Source organism: Quercus suber, unplaced genomic scaffold (genome assembly GCF_002906115.3).
Source record: "Quercus suber isolate HL8 unplaced genomic scaffold, Cork oak 2.0 scaffold_174, whole genome shotgun sequence".
NCBI classification, from domain to species: Eukaryota; Viridiplantae; Streptophyta; class Magnoliopsida; order Fagales; family Fagaceae; genus Quercus; species Quercus suber.
Window position 1 is genome coordinate 1,227,871 of NW_027069634.1, and position 21,519 is coordinate 1,249,389.

The following is a 21,519-nucleotide window of genomic DNA, read 5'->3' on the forward strand; positions in this document are numbered from 1 at the left end:
TAAATTATTATGTGGAAAATTATTTTATACATGTATTCATTATAAAGGTTTGTACACAATGCACAAAACTCCCACTTATACACGTATAAATATAAATATATATCATATATACTTAAATCAAGCCTCAAACTCACAAGCTTGTTCACAAACACATTATTACGTGTGAGGATGGCTTGTTTAATAGCTGAGCTTAAACTTTGGCTTAAGCATGGCTCATTCGCCAAATAAAGTAACATTTTTTCCGATAGAGAAAAAAAAAACATTTTTTTCAAGCTGAGCCAGAGCTGTTGGTAAACAGGTCGGTTCATTTACAGCCCTAGGTGGTTGATGAAAGTTCAAACTAGTGAATTTGACAACCTATATTTATAAATAACATCATCAACTTTGTCCATTTTTAAGCTACGAAGTCATTTCAATGAATTAGCAGGATTCACTATTAAAGCCACTATATTGACATCCTATGCAACACATGACATAATTGGCAGTGTTTCACTCTAAGATACAAAGTTATTCATTTATGAAACCTTAGAAAATGGCGTTGTGCATCTGATCAAAGAAGATCAGTGATTCAATCAGACAAAACCAGAGCTTAGATTCAGAAGAATTTTTTATCAAATAAATGAAATCACAAAAAAAAAAAAAAAAAAAAAAAAAGTGAAGAATAGCTAGATCATATGATTCATACCTTGTCAAACTCTAAAGTTAAAGCTGCTGATTTCACAGCACAAGGAAATTTTAGGACCAGCTCCATCACCCCAGGCGATACCTTGTCTTCAGAAGGTGAAACATGCATCTTTTCTACAACATTAGTGATAGCCTCAGGTTGCCCATCAACAAAAACCCGTAGAGTATGATAATAGACCTTAATATACCAAGGCACAACTTGAAAAATGTCGGCTTGCAACTTACAACTTTCTTCACCAATATTAGCACTCAGGAACCCTCCTCCAATCTGTGGATATAAAAGATATTGCAATAGTGCCCCTTTGATTCCCACTACCCATTAAGAACCTACTAGAGTGTAATGGTGCTCGTGGACATGACCAAACTACAGGAAACTTCCATGTAAGGCCCAAATCAAATGGCTCAAAGACACTGTACCTCTCAATTGAATATTCATAAAGAACAGATGAGCTCTTCCTATGCAAGCTCTTTACTTCTTTAAACATCTTGTCTGGCCTAACAGACAATTCAAAACCAGGGTTATCCTTCAACCCTCCAGAGCCTACATGATCAGGCCCAGTTATCGTGTTGTCCTTCTGCAGATTCTCAAGCTCAGTGACTAAGCCTCTCTCAAGTTGAAGGTAAACATTACTAGTCTTTGCGAGAATGCATCTTCCTGTGACTTTCCTCCCAAAAATTGAACTCAAAGACCAGCTTGGTTGCAATTTTGTCTCACTCGAAAAAGTTTTACTCGTTTTGTGACTGTTAGGCTGAAGAACAACTGTAAGAGCTTGTTCTAGTACAATTCCTGATTCCACGCCGCTTGAATGAAATTCAGATGAGGTCAAGTGCAACCGTTGAGAATGATAAATCCTCTATATATGGAAGGTCTGTCCAATAAGGCAGAAAGCCCAGCTTTGTCTCGACATGGAAGTAGCTTCAACCAGGGAGTTAGGTTCTCGGTGCAAACAGCCTCACGGGGTAATGTACCATACCTCAGACTGCCTGACGATGGGTGAAAGCCCCATTCATGAGCAGAATAAGTTGTAGAAGACTCTAGGAAGTTTATGGAAGCACAAAAAAGACCTGAAAGAGTATGGGTTAAATTCTTCCAGGAAGCATCAACCTGATCCTTAGGGACATCAAAGACAGCCCACAACTCTACTCCAGGAGGCTTTGCATTGCTGCTTGAGATGGGGTCAAATCCACCCCAGCGATCATAGTTCCATCGGCCTTGTGTGAAAGATAATTCCATTTCCTTAACGTGAAATTTCTGAACCTGCACAAGCAATACTATTTCAGGAGTTATTTAGAATATTCAACATATTACAAAAATTCACCTTAATTTTAGGTTGAGACTGTTCTTTGGGGCCAAAGAAAAACAAAAGAGAAACCTAAGGCAGCAATTAGCATTAAGTAATCTTAGGAACACAAAATTTTCTCACAACTTTTATGGCTTGGCCTGTTGTGATTAAAGCAACATCACTCCCGCTGGAGTACACCAATCACAACATGCCATATAAGTAGTTTTGAAAAATATTGTGTCCCTAGACTTATTGATTCGTATTACCTTGTCTTTGTTTGCCAATCAAAGGTATCAGAAAGGGAGGGGTGTGTTTTCATTAAAAAAAGGCAAGAAAATAATGAATTGCAACCCATTGCATTCAAGGTCTTCACTTGAGAATAAGTTAAAAATGTAAAGATGAATTTCAAAACAGCAAATGGTCACAATTTCCAGGATATGTAATTGAACAACACGAGACTTGTAGTTAAGCGTAGAACATTAGTCACATAGCACAAAAGTAAGTTGTCCCTCCTAGTCCCTATATCCAAAATGGGTATTACTTATCCAATTCAGCATCTAAAGGGGCAGGTTATTGTGAGTTTGATAAACCCCAAAAAAATTACAAAACAAAAACAGACACCCTTTTTTTTTCTCTTCCAATTTAGCACTGCTACTCACAGATATCAATATTTTTGCTTTTTGGGTCCAATATCAAATGCTCAAAAAACCAAAAAACCCAACTTGGAATTAACAAAAAAAGCGAAAAGCAAAAGACCCAGATGACCAAAACTACAAGATCCAACAAAATTTCTCAGTTTCTCATTATAGAAAAAGAAAAAGAAAACAAAGGTGAAGGAAATGGAATAATTACATACAAGTTGAGCAATGGCTTTGGGAAAGAGGTGGTGGTGGCGGCCATGGGAGGTGGAGAGCGGAGGAGCTGTGGTTTCGAAGTGGAAGTGCGCCAATACTTTCCGATCGGGCAGTGGTTTCAGAAGCAACTCTTCCGAGAATTCTTCTTCGAAAACCGATCCGAAGCAGGCGAAGATTGTGGAGAAGCAGATTTGGAAAGAGAGTATGATAAGGATTGAGTGAGTCCTTCTTGGAAGATGGGCCATTGAGTGAGGATTTTGGACGTGAGGATTGTGTGAAGCTATAGAGAGTCCGCCATGAGAGAGAGAGTTGAAGAAAGGAAGAGAGAGCTTTTCAAGCTGTGCTTTGGCTTGTTTTTCTTCAGAGAAAAATGTTGGCCGAACCAAAATTCAAACTACGCCGTTTTACAGTTTTGGCCTTTCGGGTGAATTATCTTTTTTTTTTTTTTTTTTTTAATTTAAAGTTGAACTTTTATTATTTTCTATATCTATACTACTATTTAAGGGACTGCACCTATTTGGACCGGATTTTTTTTGTTCTAAAATACCCCTACATCCTTATATTTAAGTAGAGACAAAACTAAAGGACAATCAAGTAAAAATACAACCCTAACTTCCACTAAAACAATGCCTAAAAATTAGGGTCACTCTTCTGTTGATTTTCAAATTAATTTATTCGCTTATAAATTAGATTCTCAAAATAAAAATTATATATATAACTTCCACTAAAACAATGCCTAAAAATTAGGGTCACTCTCCTATTGATTTTCAAATTGATTTATCCACTAATAAATTAGATTCTCAAAATAAAAATTATTATATAAAATAAAAAAACATAGTTTTTTTTTTTTTTTGCTACTACCACTAAAAAAGAAGAAAGCCTCATTATTATTTAAGAGGCTTCACCTGTTTGGATTCCTCATTTTTTAATTCAAAAATGCTCCTACGTCCCTATGTTTAAGTAGAGACAAAATTAAAGGACAATTTGGTAAAAATGAAACTCTAACTTCCACTAAAACATTACCTAAAAAATAGGACCACTCTCCTATTAATTTTCAAATTGATTTATTCACTTATAAATTAGATTTTTAAAATAAAAATTATATATATATATATATATATAACACAGATAATTAATAGAGTTTGGAAATAGTTTTCAACCAGCAATAGACTAGCCTTAGTTAGAAACTTAGAACCTTACTAGTTATAATAATAATTAAATTAGAAAACAACATTAGAAAAACTAGCCTCATCACACGCGTTTCGCGCGTGCGATGAGTTTTTTTTTTGTTAGTGGTCCTATTTTGTAGAAAAAAACTATGTTTTATTTATTTATTTTCTATATATATATATATAATTTTTATTTTGAAAATCTAATTTATAAGTGAATAAATCAATTTGAAAATTAATATGAGAGTGGTTCTATTTTTTAGGTAATATTTTAGTAGGAGTTAGAGTTACATTATAAGTGAATAAATCAATTTGAAAATTAACAGGACCACTAACAAAAAAAAAAAAAAGCCTCATCGCACGCGCAAAGCACGTGTGATGAGGCTAGTCTATATATACTACTATTTTAGAGACTTCTCCTGTTTGGATTCCTCATTTTCATTATTCTAAAATACCCCTACATCTTTATGTTTAAGTTGGGCTTCCCCTGTTTAGATTCCTCATTTTTTAATTCAAAAATGCCCATACACCCCTATATTTAAGTAAAGACAAAACTAAAGGACAATCCAGTAAAAATGCAACTCTAACTCCCACTAAAACATTACGTAAAAAATAGGACCACTCTCTTATTAATTTTCAAATTGATTTATTCACTTATAAATTAGATTTTTAAAATAAAAATTATATATATATATATAAAATAAAAACACATTTTTTTTTTCTACAAAATAGGACCACTAACAAAAAAAATACTACTATTTAAGGGGTTTCTCCTGTTTGGATTCCTCATTTTCATGGTTCTAAAATACCCCTACATCTCTATGTTTAAGTAGAGACAAAACTAAATGATAATCTGGTAAAAATACAACTCTTAACTCCTACTAAAATATTGCCTAAAAGATAAGGTCACTCTCTTATTAATTTTCAAATTACTTTTATGCACTTATAAATTAAATTTTCAAAATAAAAATTATATATATAAAATAAAAACACATGTTTTTTTTCTTACAAAATAGGACCATTAAAAAAAAAAAAAAAGCCTCTTCTCACACGTGAAGCGTGTGTGATGAGGCTAGTTATTATTTAAGGAATTTTCCTGTTTGGATTCCTCATTTTTTAGTTCAAAAGTATCCTTACACCTCTATGTTTAAGTAGAGATAAAACTAAAGGACAATCTGGTAAAAATTTAACTCTAACTTCTATTAAAACATTGCCTAAAAGATAGGACCACTCTCCTGTTAATTTTCAAATTACATTATCTACTTATAAATTAGATTCTCAAAATAAAAATTATATATATAAAATAAAAACACATAGTTTTTTTTTTTTTTTACTAAAAAAAAAGTCTCAATTTTTTTTTATACTAAAAAAAAAAGTCTCATCACCCGCGCATGTAATGAGACTAGTAATCCTTAAATAGTCTTAAACTTCAATTTTTATCAAATTGGTTTTACGTCCATTTTCGTTTATAATGTTTTGTTAAGTAATTATAAAAAAAAAATTTTAAAAATCTTTTTTTTTTTGGGGTAAAAATACTATTTAAATCTCTACATTTAGGGTCACTTTCAATTTGGTCATTACGATTTGGTAGTTGTCAGTTTAGTTCCTCTTGTTTCTCTTATTTTTAATTTGCAGTTAATTTGGTTCTTACGGTCAACTTACTAAAGGAAATTGATTGCAAGTGGAAAATAATAAAGACCAATTGACTGCTAACAAAATATAGGGGCCAAATTGACAGTGATTCTAAAATGGTAATTTCATTTTTGTTTTTAGACATGATGACACATGTTAATTTTATAAGACAGAATGACTAACTTGATTGGGAAAATTAGAAGCTTAAGGACTAAAATGATAAATAAAAAAAGGTATTAGAAAGAAAAAATAGGATAATTCGTCCAAACTTAAATCATATAATTTGGGATTTAGCCTAAAATGATTATTTAGGCTTTGTATTAATTATTTTTTGGTGTTTTATTGCATTCCTGAGAAGATCCAAAAATATTTTTATGTTTTTAGCTCATACAAAAGATGAAAAATTTTCCTCAAGCAAGATTGACAATTTTTTGTCATATGAATGATACTAGGATTTTTAATTTTACTTCATTTCTATGTAAGTTTGTTAAGTTATTGTAGTAAAATTAATAGGACTTTTAGCATTTTCCTTCTCATACTTATGAAAAAAAAAAGCTCAAAAGGCAAGTGCATGAATTACAATCAAATGAAGTAAGTTTGCATGAATTACAACTATCTACAGTAATTTTGCATGAATTACAATGAATTATAAATTTAGCATCATGCAAAATTTACTGTAGAAAGTTGCAAATTGTTTTCATTGTTTTTTATTCTCTCTCTCAGATCATGCGATGGTGTGATGATGGTGCCCAAGGTCGTGCGGTGGAGGCATTGTGGGTAGTTGGTGGGTCATGGGCTAGTACAGTGGTGGTGGTGTTGTGGGTTATGTGTTTTGGTGAGTCTTGCGATGGTGGTGCGGGTCTTTTAAGATTGGTTTTTTTGCATTGGTAGGTTTTGGGTGGCAGTGGTAGTTGGTTGTTTTGCTGTGTGGTGGTTTTTGTAGTGATAATGGTGGCTAGTTTTTGTGGGTTTTTGGGTGGTTGGTTTTTTTTTAAAAGTGTTTTTTTTTTTTTTTATATTATTTTAATTAATAGGTTGTATGTTAAAATAGAAGATGGAATGTAGGGTGAATTGTGAAATAAAACTTTACCTATTGTCTAATATTAATACACAAAAACTTAATATCACAAATATATCTTTAACATTACTTGCAAACGCAAAGTAGAAGTTTGATAATACTTTGTGTTTGGAATATAAGCTTGTGACTTTGACTAGTTGACTAGGTTGATTCTTCAAAGATGCCTTGAAGGTGATTAGATTTGATGAATGATAGATTAGGCATAATGTGGAATGAATCTATGAGAAAGTTAGCAAATTTCACGAATATGTTGAACCCAAAAAGGAGAGATGGGTAAATGTGGGTTTTAAAAAAAAAAAAAAATTTAAAGAAGAAAGACCTACCTTTTTATTAAGAGAGACTCTTTAAATATAGCTTCGATGTGTGGTGGAATATTCTCCATCTAAACTAATAATTCGAGAAACAAAATTGCTTGTCTTGCATGTGAATGTGCAATAGAATTACAATGCCTACATGAGAAAAGATAAAAGCTGAGAAAAAAGAGGCAAGTATTGTACAAACCAAACTATGCCTGAGAGTTCCAGGTACTCCGAAGGGCAGTGGTGAGTATCTCATGGTCCCCCTCCAAAATAACTCCATCCAAGAAATTGCAAAGCATGTCTCGCTGCCAGTGCTTCAAATTCAAGGACAGTATGAGGTAGAGGAATATGTTGAGATAGTGAGATCATAACCAATCCAGATGCATTGCGTATGACTACTCCAAGTCCAGCCCAATTATCTATATGAAAAAGAGCCCCATTGAAGTTTATCTTATACCAAAGATGTATCCAGAAGTTGTTGATCTCACTGAAGGTAAGGAAGTAGAAGTAGGATGCAGCTTAAACTCAATTCATCGTTCCTTGGACTAAGGTACAATTTGCTCAAGTGTGCCTACTGCTTTGCCCACTCGAAGGTTATTTCGTCGATTCCATAAAGCCCAAATCACCATCGAGAATAACTCAGGGTCTCTGGTTAATGGTGGCATGTGGGTACACATTTGACATTAACAAGATGTTAAACTTGTTGTTGGGTTTTGGCTATCGAATTCTGTATAAGCGTTTCATGTGCTGGTTTTTGGAAGATAATTGATTGAGAGAGGGTTCTTAAGATAAGGAGGGTTTTTTTTTTTTGGTTTATAGATTAGTGTTATTTCTGCCATGGCTACATGTTTTTTGGCTTTTTGTGTTTGCTACATAAACTCAGCCAAGATCAAACTTTGCTCTAATGCTATTTTGAATATTATTAAAAAAAAATACACATAACATTATTGGGCCTCTAGAACCATTACACATTAATACACATAAAACCAATATCGCACATATTTTTAACAACTTGTAAATGTTGGAATGTATTCTTAAAGAACAAAGTGAGAAATTGATCCAAGTTTCTCATAATTTTAGTGTCGGTGTCATTGGACCCCCTTGAAGCTCACCCTGTATTTTGTTAACTTCGTTATCTTTCATTCTTGTGCTCCTTACCTTATCAATTAAAGCACTCTGGTGGTGGTGTAGGGTGCCTAGGCCTATCAGAACAATAGTCATAGTTCATGTACTTCTTTCTCACATTCTTATACTCTCTTTGCTGTCTATGATCCAATTTCCAATACTTTTCCAAATTCCACCAATACTTGGAAGAATAACATTGTTGAATGTCTGATGAGTTTTGAACTGGGCAGGCAACAATGCCAAATCCTTGGTAGTGTGCATTGAATGGTGCATGAGTCCAGTTAATTTTTGTTTGGCCTCCATCAGTTGCCCAACTATCTCCGTCCCACAAGCTGGCTTCTATGTGCATTGGCTGTGATGGGTAGTCAACTCCAATGTTTTTGTTGTTCTTAAACACTCTGATGGGGACATTGTCCACATAAAATCTGTAATTATACACAAGGTTGTAAAGCATCATATTAGGTATGACAGAGAGATTAGGGTATGGATCCTCAACAAATATATATATATATATATTGACAGTTGAAGTGGCAAATTGTGATTAGTATATAATAAAAAATTTTATGTGTGAAAGTTGCATGGTTTTAAAAACTAGACTTGACCGACCGGTCCGATTGGTTTAATAGGGAATTGAGCACTAGTCAAATCCCGTAAAAAGTAAAAACCTTCAAAATCAATGAAAATTGGTCAAAAATCTGCCAAAATCGGGCAAAAACAGGGTTGAACAAGGAATCAGAGGCAAAAACGGTTTTTGCCCCGATCCAGTTTTTAAAACCATGGAAAGTTAAATTAATTACAATCTGACACCTCAAATGTTGCAAAAAAAATTGGGTAATTTATTTGTATTTATACTATTATTGTATTCATTTGTCCCTACACGATTTGATGTTCATTCCAGAGAATTTTGTAAGTGTGAAAATCTGCCGTGGGGTCAAACCAAAGAAGAATTCTTTGCTCCCTGTTTCCGAGACCATTTGCAAAGACATTTGTTTGTAATGTGTATGGCTTCCCTTCCCTATTGCCCAAGAACTCAAAATCTAGCTCATCATGATTATTGCCATGTGAACTTAGCTGCATATATTAATATCACCTTGAATCAGCCTCTTCCATTTTGTGGATATTAAAGAAATAAAAATTAATTATATATAGACACGTGCACATGAATGTTACATAACAAAAAATTTTCTATCCTAATTTTAGTGTTCCACTCCAACATTGTACTATAATATCTTAAGTGTGTATATATCTATATATATATATATATATATATAAGTGTGTGTATATATATATATATATATAACTTTCATAAGGTAAAAAAGAAAAGAAAAAGAGGATCATATGATATAATGCAATTGATGGAATATAAAGTAGAACAGTAAAAGTGAAACATAAAATCTCTATATGTAACAATGAAGAAAAAGGGGCTTAGAATTCACATAGAAAGTAGTAACTACTCCAGCAGAATCCTTAGCTGGTAGCTTCATCCTCAAATGAAAAAACCCAGAAGCATAGCCTAGCTTTGATGCGAAGCCAGCCCCTACAAGATATAAAAGATTATAACATAAAGAGAATTAAGAGCCACCATTTTTGCATCACTGATGTAAAAAATTTGCAAATCTCATTAAATTTCGTTTAGTAAATAAATTTGATTTAATATTAGATAGAATTTTCCCAGAAAGATATATGATTCCGTGTGGAATAGCTAGTTTGTGCTTGACGTGGAAGCCTTCATGACTTCGAAAACTCATACTTAAAACTTTTCCTTTATAACATGTTTTACTATCTATATGCTATTTGTGATATGGTAAAAATTTATTAGTAATATTATTTTTCACTTTCACAATAATTTTAAACCTTTGATGATGAATACTCTGAAACTATGAAAGCAATCAAAATATCTTCAGCAATTATATTTTATATTGTATAATTCTTTAAGCATGTAAGTATGTAATGCATTTGAAAGTTCTAGAAATATGTTTTACATCCATATATGGACTTGGAGAATCCAAAGGGAGGACTACCATAACCAATTAAAACAAGCGATTTTGTTTTGTAGCTCTATCAACTCTTAATTTTAAGCAATCCATATTGTAATTCAAACCTATAATAACTTATTTAAATGGTAGGCTATAAATCAATGGTATCTAGTCCATGATAATTACTTTTTATTATTAGATCAACACACCAAATAGTTTTCAGTGTAATTGACATTAGAACCAATTTCTTTATTCAATAACAAGAGACTATATGAGATGAGCTAAAAATGACTGAACGTCCATAAATATCCTTGACAAAACATAAACTATAAAAGGAGATCTAACTAGGGTAAGATTCTTTATTCGTTTTTTGAAATTTTGAATGTCCCAAAAATGAACTTTTTGCAAAGCTTTAGGATTTCCATCTTTAATCTAGTTGACATAAGTTTATTCATATCGAAAATTTGAATGTTAATGAATAATGATACATAGCATATAAATAAAAAAAGAATAGGGAACTACAAGACACAAAATATAAGATGGGCAAAACGTAATAAGACTTTTTTGCAGAATGAAAATATAATAATACATTGAGGAATGAAAAAGTAAAAGAGGTATATCATAAATTGAGGGGGATATGTAATCCTTTGATATTTTAAAATGAAAGGGGGAAATTAAGAAACAAGAGGGAGAGAATAACCAGAAGAAATATCCAAAGAGAGCTGAATATCACGTCCTTGATTTAAAGAAAAGACATGATCAAAACCCCACGTAACATTATAGTTTTCATAAAAACTAATATTGTCACTGCCTTCACTTGCAAGCACCCAACAAAGTAGGAATAACAATAAGAAATCAAGTAGTGAAAACCTCATTTTAAGGCACTGCCTTCACTACCCTAGCTAGTTTTTGAGATTAGCTTTGTCTTGGTTTTGGACCTTTTGGTGAAGCTAATATATAAGGATGTCAACCCCCAAAGATTATTGGCTATGAACCAAGAAAAAAGCATGATGGGTGTGAGCCATCATTTTCTCTAACTTTCTTACACGCTATATTGTCTTCTCCATACCATCCTCCATAACTTATGACATCATTTTAGCAGTCTTTACTCCTTAGAAGCAATTGTAGGAAAATTAGTATAAAATTAGAAAGAAAATCTTGTTTCTTGAAGAGAGCACTCAATCACGACACCTACAACTTGTGTTAGCTCATAGCTGGTGCAACTACATTTTTAAAATTTTTGAAAAGATAACAAACTTTTTATTTAAACTTTTCAAAATTCAGGTTTCAAATATTTATTTGAATCACCACTTCCTCCTTTCAAATTTGAGTCTTTTTGATTTTGTTGTATCCTTAGTTTTATTAAGGGTAGAATATCCGGCACAATTGCCCAAATAGACAACTAACAACAAACCTATATATGTAGCACCTTAAAAAATGTTTTATAAAAAAATACATTTTTTTTTTCTTTCTAACAGAAATTAGCTTTTAATTCCATGTATATACATAAGATACATTTACAAAAAAACATAACTAATTATGTATTAAAATTTTACCACGTTTATATATATATATATATATATATTCATTTAAATTGTTATCAGTGTAATTCTCACTTTTAATTTGTCCGACCACTATTTGTATAACAACAACAACAATAATAATATATGAAAAATGAATCAATGGTGGTGATTTTTTTAAATGTTTATTAATTTTGATTTTATGGTTTTCTCACTTAATAGCTCATTTAGCACAAAAAATTAAGAAAATTAAATTGGATTCTTTGATTTTGTAGTTTAATAAATAGCTGCATCAAAATTAAGAAAATAGAATAAGAAATATGATATAAAATTAGACTCCAATTTGAGATTTAATTAGATTTTTTCTCAGTTTTAACTAATATGTATGTATGTATGTATAGACACACACACTAGCCTCATCACACACGCTTTGCGCATGCAATGAGACTTTTTTATTTTTGGTCTAGTATCATAATTTTTTATTTTTTATTTTTTATAAATTTTGGATAAGTTTGTTTTGAAGACATGGATTAATAGGAGAGTATCCTATTTTGTAGGCATTTTAAGTGGAGTTGGAGATATATCTTTATCGGGTTATCCTCAAATTATTTTCCTGTTAAACATAAGGTTTAAAGGTATTTTTGAACCGCATAAAATTTTAGTCCAAACAGGAAAATCCTCTTATAGATAATATAAATATCTATACTACTAATACAACTTCTTCTAAAAATAAAAAATAAAATAAAACTGCAATGAATAAAATGTTTTAACCCAAAAAATAAAAAGCTTCATCGCAAGTGTGAAGCGTGTGTGATGAGGTTAATATATATATATACACACACAAGCACACTATCCTCATCTCACACACTTTACACGTGCGATGAGGCTTTTTATTTTTTATTAGTACCTAACTACTAATGTGAAAGAAAAATCTGGAGGTGAGAAAAAAAACAATTTAGTGATAAAAAAAAATGGTAAATTTGTGGGAAAAAAATAGTTTCATTTTTGTTATTTTTTCAAAAAGAAGAAGTTGTATTAGTACTTTACAACTAGCATGAGAGAGAAATGTAGAGGTGAGAGAAAAAACTTTTTTTTTCTTTCTAAATTTAGCTAAAAATTAAGAGTTACTAATTTTACATACCCATCCCTATGATTTAAGCTTTAGAAATGGATGAATTTGACGGTATTTTGAGAATCTAAATTGAGGATCTTAAATAGAAAAATCTCTTAAATAGTAGTATAGATTAAAAAGTGGTTTATATATATATATATATCTATCCCTCTCTCTCTCTCTCTCGGAAAGACTATTGGAATTTTAGAAACGATGACAAGGTGTATTGCTGGCAAGTCAGAGACAGACAATTAGATAAATGATGGTGTTGGTTGATGATACTTTGCTTAGTAGAGAGAATATGTGCAAGTTGGTGGTACAAAGTACAATTGCACTTCTACTTTGATATTGTGCAATGTATCTAGGCTTGCCTACTCCACGCGCCCTATGACTCTCTTTCCAACACACACCTACTAAAAATAATATCTTTTGGTTGCTAAAATTATTATTATTTTTTGAATATATTTGTATATTTTGGATTTGGATGTTAGGGTTGTAAAGTTCAAGGAAGATTTTATCCGCATGGACTTGGATTTGTGCAAATAGCAACCATGATTTAAATCAATAACGGAAAATAAGCGGAAAATAAACAATAAGCAGGCAAAGAATATAAAAATTTACATAGTTTGGCAGACTATTTACTTTTACGATGATGACAGAGAAATTTAACTATAAAAATAGGAATCTATATATATAATAATAGGTGAAGCAGATAAAAAATCTAATTAGATTTCAATTGGATTCTCAATTTTGCGCTACTTGTCCTAACCAAAACTCAAAAAAAAATCTAATTAGATTATAAATTTGACTATAATTTTGTGTCATGTATCTTATCTAAATTTTCTAATTTTTGTGTCCAAATCTATACATATAATAATAGGTGAAGTAGAGAGAAAATCCAATTAAATTTTAATTGGATTCTCAATTTTGCACCACTTGTCCTAACCAAAACTCAAAAAAAAAATCTAATTAGATTATAAATTTGACTTCAATTTTGTGTCATATATTTTATCTAAATTTTCTAATTTTGTACCCAAATAAATGATGCATTAACATTTAATACAGAAGCTAAGAAAACCACAATGATAATGCTCATTAGCCTAATCAAGAACATTTTACCTGCACACTTTTATGGAGATTATAAATTGGACTCCAATTTTGTGTCATGTATCTTATCTAAATTTTCTAATTTTTGTACCCAAATAAATGATGTATTAACATTTAACACGGAAGCCAAGAAAACCACAATGATAATACTCATTGGCCTAAGCAAGAACATCTCACCTGCACACTTTTATGGGTGATCTCAATAGAGTCTGGAGCTCTTCTAATCCCACAACCAGAACTAAGGAGTCTAACGAGAAAGACTATAAAAGTAAAACATCATCTCCTCCTAATTCCATATCGTCATCCCATGTCTCCTCCTCTCTCAACCTCTACCAACTAGATCTACACACTACCATCTCCTTCTCCTTACAGATTTCTCATAGTAAGGCCGGGTTCAAACACAATGTTCAATCCTATTCTTTCTTACTTCACACTCTCATACATTAGTGCTTCATTGACACCTCCAAGAAGATTCCAAGCTCAATGATCAATTTTTATTTTTTAATGTCCCTTTATATTTTTTAAATAATAAAATGCAATATTCTCTTTTTTCTTCACTGTAGCATCACTTAAATAATAAAATGCAATATTCTCTTTTTTTTATTCATTGTTTTATCTAATGCTATCCTATGTATGATAAACCAAAAAAAAAAAAAAAGAAGAATACCAATAACATTACTTAAATAATAAAATGTAATATATATTTTTCATTATTTGATTTAATTCTATCATCCGTGTGATAAACCCAAAAAAACAAAAAAAAAAAAATTGACCAATAGCATCATTACAATTAACCAGTCCCGTGCGGTAGCACGGGGTTACATATTAGTATATAATAGTATAGAAACCCAAATATCAATTACACAATTATACTCTCTTACAAGAAAACACAAGACTAGAAGTGACTGCCTCTCTTTTCTATTTTCTTTGATGCGGTTGCATTGCTAGGTTTTGGAACACCGTAATTTAATCCGAATAGTTGGGATGATGAAATGAGATGGAAGAGAGTGAGGTGGATCTTTAAGTGTATTTGTGTGAAGAAATATTTGGAGATAGAATTTAGTTAGATGTTAGAATTTGAGGAAGAAATTTACTAATTCCTTTGTTTGTTGACCTTAATTAGAGGAAATTGCATTTTTTTCGCATGAAATTTTAGTTGAGATTTAAGGTGTGTTTGGATACCGCTTATTTTGCTAAAAACTGAAAATTGAAAACTGAAAACATTGTAACAAAATAATTTTTAAATATGTGAATAGTGCCGTGACTCATTTTTAATAAAAATTTTGTTGAAAAAAGAGGTTTGTGGGTCCCGTGAACAGTGCACGAGACCCACTGAAAAAGCCACCAGCCACAAAAACGCGCTTCAAAAAAAAAAAAAGCGCAGACGCAGACACAAATGCTAATAATCAGTATCCAATCAAGTACTTAAGGTCACAAATTTCATTTTCAAATTCAGTCAATTCAGGCATTATTTTGCACATTCCTCTCTTAGGCCTTCATTGATTTTTCCCCTTCCTTATTCTTTCTATTGCTTCCTTCAAATCTTTTTCCCCTTCCCCATTCTTTCCATTACTTCCTTCAGAATAAGTTTGGTGATCAGATCTTCACCAATTTTTTTTTTTTGAGAATCATATTTTCACCAAACTTAAGAAATTAAATAGACACATGTCAAAAAATTATAGCTCAATTTAAAATCCAATTTATAAATCTAATTGAATTTTTTCTTAGCTCTGACTTTAGATAATAATAATAATCATAATAACACTTGATTTTCACCGATGTAACACTCATTAATTTCACTTTGAGCATGTGCTTGATTTATGGACTAGGGGTCGTCAATGGGTCGGGTCGGGCTGGCTCGACTCATTTTTACTTGACCCAAGGGCACAATGGGTTGGACATAATGGACTATTAACTAGTTAACGGGCCGGGTCGGGCTGGGCCGAAAGAGAAAACCCCAGCCCACGACCCTGCCCATGGGCAATGCCCATTTTGTCTTTAACGGGCTAGGCTACTAGGTTGGGCCTAATGGGCTACCCATGAGATTGTATTAGCATATTATTTTACTATTTTTAGAAATAAATAATCAATTTTTAATAAGGGAATAATCAATCTAGTTTTTTTTAAAGGAAAAAATCAAAGAATTTAATGACTATTTTGACCCCTAGCCCAACAAACCCAGAATATAACCCAACACAATCAAACTTGTTGGTAGGCTTACCCCCCCCCCCCCCCCACAAGTTCAAAATGCCAAAAGAAAGATTCAATTGGTAGATTTGAGAGACATGCCTAAGCCTGAGTCTGACATTAATATCGCCAAGAAGTCCAAGTATCACTGATGATCTGCATGCTGATGTTGCACTCCCAAGATTTTTCCATCAAATTGATGTTTTCAGTTTTTGCCATATTTGGCACTGACACCAAACCGTAGGGAAGGAACACCATACCGAAGCGACAGCTTTTCAATCAGTTCAATTCAGTCGGCTTTCAGTTTCTTCTAATTTCTTATCAACCAAACAGAGCAAAGAAAAGAAAAACCATATTTCATTTTATTTTCCCACATTTTCTTAGCACCCAAATGCCAAGCAATTCTAAAAGAGCGACAATTTTAGTCTAGAAAATTCAAGGAAAATTAAAAAGGAGCAAATATAATATGAGAATTAAAACTTTGAATCATATGTTACTGAAGAATCGATCTCTGATTGTTGCAGTCTATTGTTCACTGGATTATTGGAATAAATGTGCTCTTGTTGTGAATCTTGTAAGTTTCAGTTGATGCGTAAACTTGTGTAAGTTATCAAAGTGGGATGGGAGTGGAAGATATGATTGTAGCATTCTATTGTTCCAATTGTTTACTTATATTTGTAATAGTGGTATTTTACAGAAGATCTATTCCAGGGGTTGTTTTGATAGAACCTTGGAAATTTTCTTTGGACTTAAAAAAGTCTTTTGAACTGCCCATAAGTTCAGTGAGTAAGTGGATGAACTGCATATTGTATATTTAAATTTCAATGCTTTAATATGGCTCTATGACCCTGTCAAGACCATGTGAACAAAAGTGTAGGCTAAATGCTCTTGTTCTGTAGATATTTTTCATATAATACAATCCATATTTGATCAGCATCTTTCTAACCCTCTAGCATATATTTGTAACAGGGGTGTGGTTTTTGGACATGTGAATTTGCATGAATTGGGGATAATTCATTGGGACTTAAAGCCCCAAAATGTGTTGATAATCAAGGAAAGATCTTTATGGGCAAAGATTTCTGACATAGGCATTAGCAAGCGCCTTATCAGGGATATGGGAACTGTTTGCACCCTTCATCTACAACATTTTTAACCATTCTAGCTTGTAAAAATGCTTTTCGAGCATAAATAGATTTTCAGACTGTTATTTCTTAAATCTTTTTTAATTGTTAAAGTTCTGTTCTTCTATGATGAGTGATTGTCCTTGAGGTGAAGTATATAATTTGACTGAACCCACTGGTTATTGGGTAAGGCAGCACTTGGATGCCGCATCAAAAAAGAAGAGTTTACTTTGTTTCCGATAGCATTTGAGGGCACAAAAGAATAAACAACAATACCAACTATGTCTTGTTTAGTTTATAGATTGAAGTATTGACACCTTATGATTGGTCTTGATCTCTAGTCAAACCTTGTATAGGCTTGCTGGCAGGAGGGTGGCTGACCAGGATTGTTTACTTTGAACTGATATTTTTAAAAAAAAAAAAAAATATATATATATATATATATTTAAATGATACGTTCTTTCATGGAAATTTAAATATATATCTAAGGTTGCAAGAAGACTTCTTGTTGAGTGTGAATCCAAAAGGGAAAAATTCTCTCATTAGAGCTGGATATGGAGGATGGCTTATGTATACTGCTGCCTCAATGGAGACTTGGGTTTTGTTCTAGAACTTCTTGACAGGAACCTGGCCTTTACTTGTCTTTGGGGGAAGGAAAATATGTGTTACTGATATGCTTTATGCAGCAGCCAGGAGTAAGAGTTCTGAGGTTTTACTTGTTTTTGGGGAAGGAGAATTGAGAATATGGTGGAGCACATTGGGGATATACCTTCAGTTTACAAGTGGGAGATGATGAACAAGGCTGTTCATGCTGCTGATAGATGAGGAAATTTGAATGTTTTTAAAGTAGCTTCTTGCCAATTTCTCTGACATTTTGGCTTATAGAGATATTCAGGCTCAACTTTCCTACATGCAGCAGCTGGGAGAGGGCAGGTTGAGGTGAGGCTCTAACTACTATAAGCCCTTTGTTTTTGTTCTTGTGCACCTGTTTTTTGTTGTTCATAATACTACCTATTCATACTTCACCATTACATAGAACTAGGAAGTTTAATTTTGTCATCTCCACCCCAAAAAAAAAAAATATATATATATATATATATATATATATATATTTGGCAGGGCCACCTAGTAGAGCCCAGGCATAAGGTTTGAAATGGTGTAAAGCTTACCATTGTATAAAGCTAACATTCCCCTTAATTAAAAGGTTGGCCAATTCTTAGGAAATTCATGGCTTGGCTCCATTTGATAGTCACACATTGTATGTGCACCAGGCTGTGAGAATGCAGGTGACTGAACTTGGCAGTGTCAAGGGTGAAGGTAAAGCCTACCAGCAAGCTTCATTGAGTTGGAAAGTAATAGTTATATCCCCTAGTTGCACATACATTATACAAGCAAAAAGTGCCACCTTTATCATGTCATGTGTTCTTTGGTTACTATATATGTCAAGGGACTAATTGAACTTGGTAGCAGGTAAAGCCTACCAATTTGGTGGATTAGAAATCAGATTATTTTTGCAGGGCACACTCCAAAACCACAAGGAGATGCTGGAAATATTTTCAAGTCATATTTTGATCACTGCTCAGCTTGGTCATCATTAATCATTATCATCTCCTATTTGTTCAAGATGGAATGAATATGGAGATGCTGTTTTTGCCCAATCTGCCCACTTCCCCATCTACTAAGCAGCATTCCAAGCAATCAAACTTGCAGTCCACCACAACCTTCACTATGTTATCTTTGAAGGAGACTCTAAAGAAGTCATTGAAGCCTTCTTGCATCTTCACTCACTTCCTCCATGCTTCCTTGCTCCTTTCCTATCTGATATTAAATTGGCCTTAACCTTAAGCTCACTCTCTTGCTGTGATTTTAATTTTGTTCCTAGAGATGTAAAGTTTCTTTTCCATAATATTGCCTGTTGAGCTGTTTATTGTTTTTGAACAATCCCATCTCCATCTCCTCTCTTCTTTGATTGGGTCCAATCATCCAAAGATAGAGATGGGCTGGGCCATCCTCCCTTTCCTCTTAATATATCATTATTCATAATTATAAATAATAATAATAAAAAAGGGGGGGGGGGGGGGGGAAGCCTCCCAACAAGTTTGATTGTGTTGGGTTATATTCTGGGTTTGTTGGGCTAGGGGTCAAAATAGTCATTAAATTCTTTGATTTTTTCCTTTAAAAAAAACTAGATTGATTATTCCCTTATTAAAAATTGATTATTTATTTCTAAAAATAGTAAAATAATATGCTAATACAATCTCATGGGTAGCCCATTAGGCCCAACCTAGTAGCCTAGCCCGTTAAAGACAAAATGGGCATTGCCCATGGGCAGGGTCGTGGGCTGGGGTTTTCTCTTTCGGCCCAGCCCGACCCGGCCCGTTAACTAGTTAATAGTCCATTATGTCCAACCCATTGTGCCCTTGGGTCAAGTAAAAATGAGTCGAGCCAGCCCGACCCGACCCATTGACGACCCCTAGTCCATAAATCAAGCACATGCTCAAAGTGAAATTAATGAGTGTTACATCGGTGAAAATCAAGTGTTATTATGATTATTATTATTATCTAAAGTCAGAGCTAAGAAAAAATTCAATTAGATTTATAAATTGGATTTTAAATTGAGCTATAATTTTTTGACATGTGTCTATTTAATTTCTTAAGTTTGGTGAAAATATGATTCTCAAAAAAAAAAAATTGGTGAAGATCTGATCACCAAACTTATTCTGAAGGAAGTAATGGAAAGAATGGGGAAGGGGAAAAAGATTTGAAGGAAGCAATAGAAAGAATAAGGAAGGGGAAAAATCAATGAAGGCCTAAGAGAGGAATGTGCAAAATAATGCCTGAATTGACTGAATTTGAAAATGAAATTTGTGACCTTAAGTACTTGATTGGATACTGATTATTAGCATTTGTGTCTGCGTCTGCGCTTTTTTTTTTTTTGAAGCGCGTTTTTGTGGCTGGTGGCTTTTTCAGTGGGTCTCGTGCACTGTTCACGGGACCCACAAACCTCTTTTTTCAACAAAATTTTTATTAAAAATGAGTCACGGCACTATTCACATATTTAAAAATTATTTTGTTACAATGTTTTCAGTTTTCAATTTTCAGTTTTTAGCAAAATAAGCGGTATCCAAACACACCTTAAATCTCAACTAAAATTTCATGCGAAAAAAATGCAATTTCCTCTAATTAAGGTCAACAAACAAAGGAATTAGTAAATTTCTTCCTCAAATTCTAACATCTAACTAAATTCTATCTCCAAATATTTCTTCACACAAATACACTTAAAGATCCACCTCACTCTCTTCCATCTCATTTCATCATCCCAACTATTCGGATTAAATTACGGTGTTCCAAAACCTAGCAATGCAACCGCATCAAAGAAAATAGAAAAGAGAGGCAGTCACTTCTAGTCTTGTGTTTTCTTGTAAGAGAGTATAATTGTGTAATTGATATTTGGGTTTCTATACTATTATATACTAATATGTAACCCCGTGCTACCGCACGGGACTGGTTAATTGTAATGATGCTATTGGTCAATTTTTTTTTTTTTGTTTTTTTGGGTTTATCACACGGATGATAGAATTAAATCAAATAATGAAAAATATATATTACATTTTATTATTTAAGTAATGTTATTGGTATTCTTCTTTTTTTTTTTTTTTGGTTTATCATACATAGGATAGCATTAGATAAAACAATGAATAAAAAAAAGAGAATATTGCATTTTATTATTTAAGTGATGCTACAGTGAAGAAAAAAGAGAATATTGCATTTTATTATTTAAAAAATATAAAGGGACATTAAAAAATAAAAATTGATCATTGAGCTTGGAATCTTCTTGGAGGTGTCAATGAAGCACTAATGTATGAGAGTGTGAAGTAAGAAAGAATAGGATTGAACATTGTGTTTGAACCCGGCCTTACTATGAGAAATCTGTAAGGAGAAGGAGATGGTAGTGTGTAGATCTAGTTGGTAGAGGTTGAGAGAGGAGGAGACATGGGATGACGATATGGAATTAGGAGGAGATGATGTTTTACTTTTATAGTCTTTCTCGTTAGACTCCTTAGTTCTGGTTGTGGGATTAGAAGAGCTCCAGACTCTATTGAGATCACCCATAAAAGTGTGCAGGTGAGATGTTCTTGCTTAGGCCAATGAGTATTATCATTGTGGTTTTCTTGGCTTCCGTGTTAAATGTTAATACATCATTTATTTGGGTACAAAAATTAGAAAATTTAGATAAGATACATGACACAAAATTGGAGTCCAATTTATAATCTCCATAAAAGTGTGCAGGTAAAATGTTCTTGATTAGGCTAATGAGCATTATCATTGTGGTTTTCTTAGCTTCTGTATTAAATGTTAATGCATCATTTATT

At 32.7% G+C, this 21,519-nt stretch overlaps 2 protein-coding genes across 2 annotated transcripts; both read right to left on the bottom strand.

Annotated features, from left to right (window-relative positions):
* Nucleotides 1–410: 410 nt before the first annotated feature.
* LOC112012579 (uncharacterized) lies at nucleotides 411–3,210 on the bottom strand. Its single transcript, XM_065778163.1, is given in 4 exon segments — nucleotides 411–950; nucleotides 952–1,534; nucleotides 1,537–1,942; nucleotides 2,824–3,210. Coding segments are annotated over 4 exon segments (1,503 nt in total). The 5' UTR covers nucleotides 3,067–3,210; the 3' UTR covers nucleotides 411–679.
* Nucleotides 3,211–8,157: 4,947 nt separating this feature from the next.
* On the bottom strand, nucleotides 8,158–10,998 carry LOC112012583 (xyloglucan endotransglucosylase/hydrolase protein 2). The gene is made up of 4 exons (XM_024044958.2): nucleotides 10,801–10,998; nucleotides 9,561–9,661; nucleotides 9,002–9,195; nucleotides 8,158–8,549 (listed from the first exon to the last, which is right to left on the bottom strand). Exons 1-4 carry the CDS (start codon nucleotides 10,973–10,975, stop codon nucleotides 8,162–8,164), a joined length of 858 nt encoding a protein of 285 aa, XP_023900726.1. The 5' UTR covers nucleotides 10,976–10,998; the 3' UTR covers nucleotides 8,158–8,161.
* Between the last annotated feature and the right edge of the window lie 10,521 nt (nucleotides 10,999–21,519).

Bases quoted from the DNA above. Each gene is read 5' to 3' on its own strand.
- LOC112012583 (XM_024044958.2), bottom strand. From the start codon at position 10,975: ATGAGGTTTTCACTACTTGATTTCTTATTGTTATTCCTACTTTGTTGG. The intron at 9,662-10,800 runs GTTATTCTCTCC...TATATCTTGTAG, and splicing joins CTCTTTGGATATTTCTTCTG to GGGCTGGCTTCGCATCAAAG. The intron at 9,196-9,560 runs GTGAATTCTAAG...TAATATATGCAG, and splicing joins GAGTAGTTACTACTTTCTAT to CTAAGTTCACATGGCAATAA.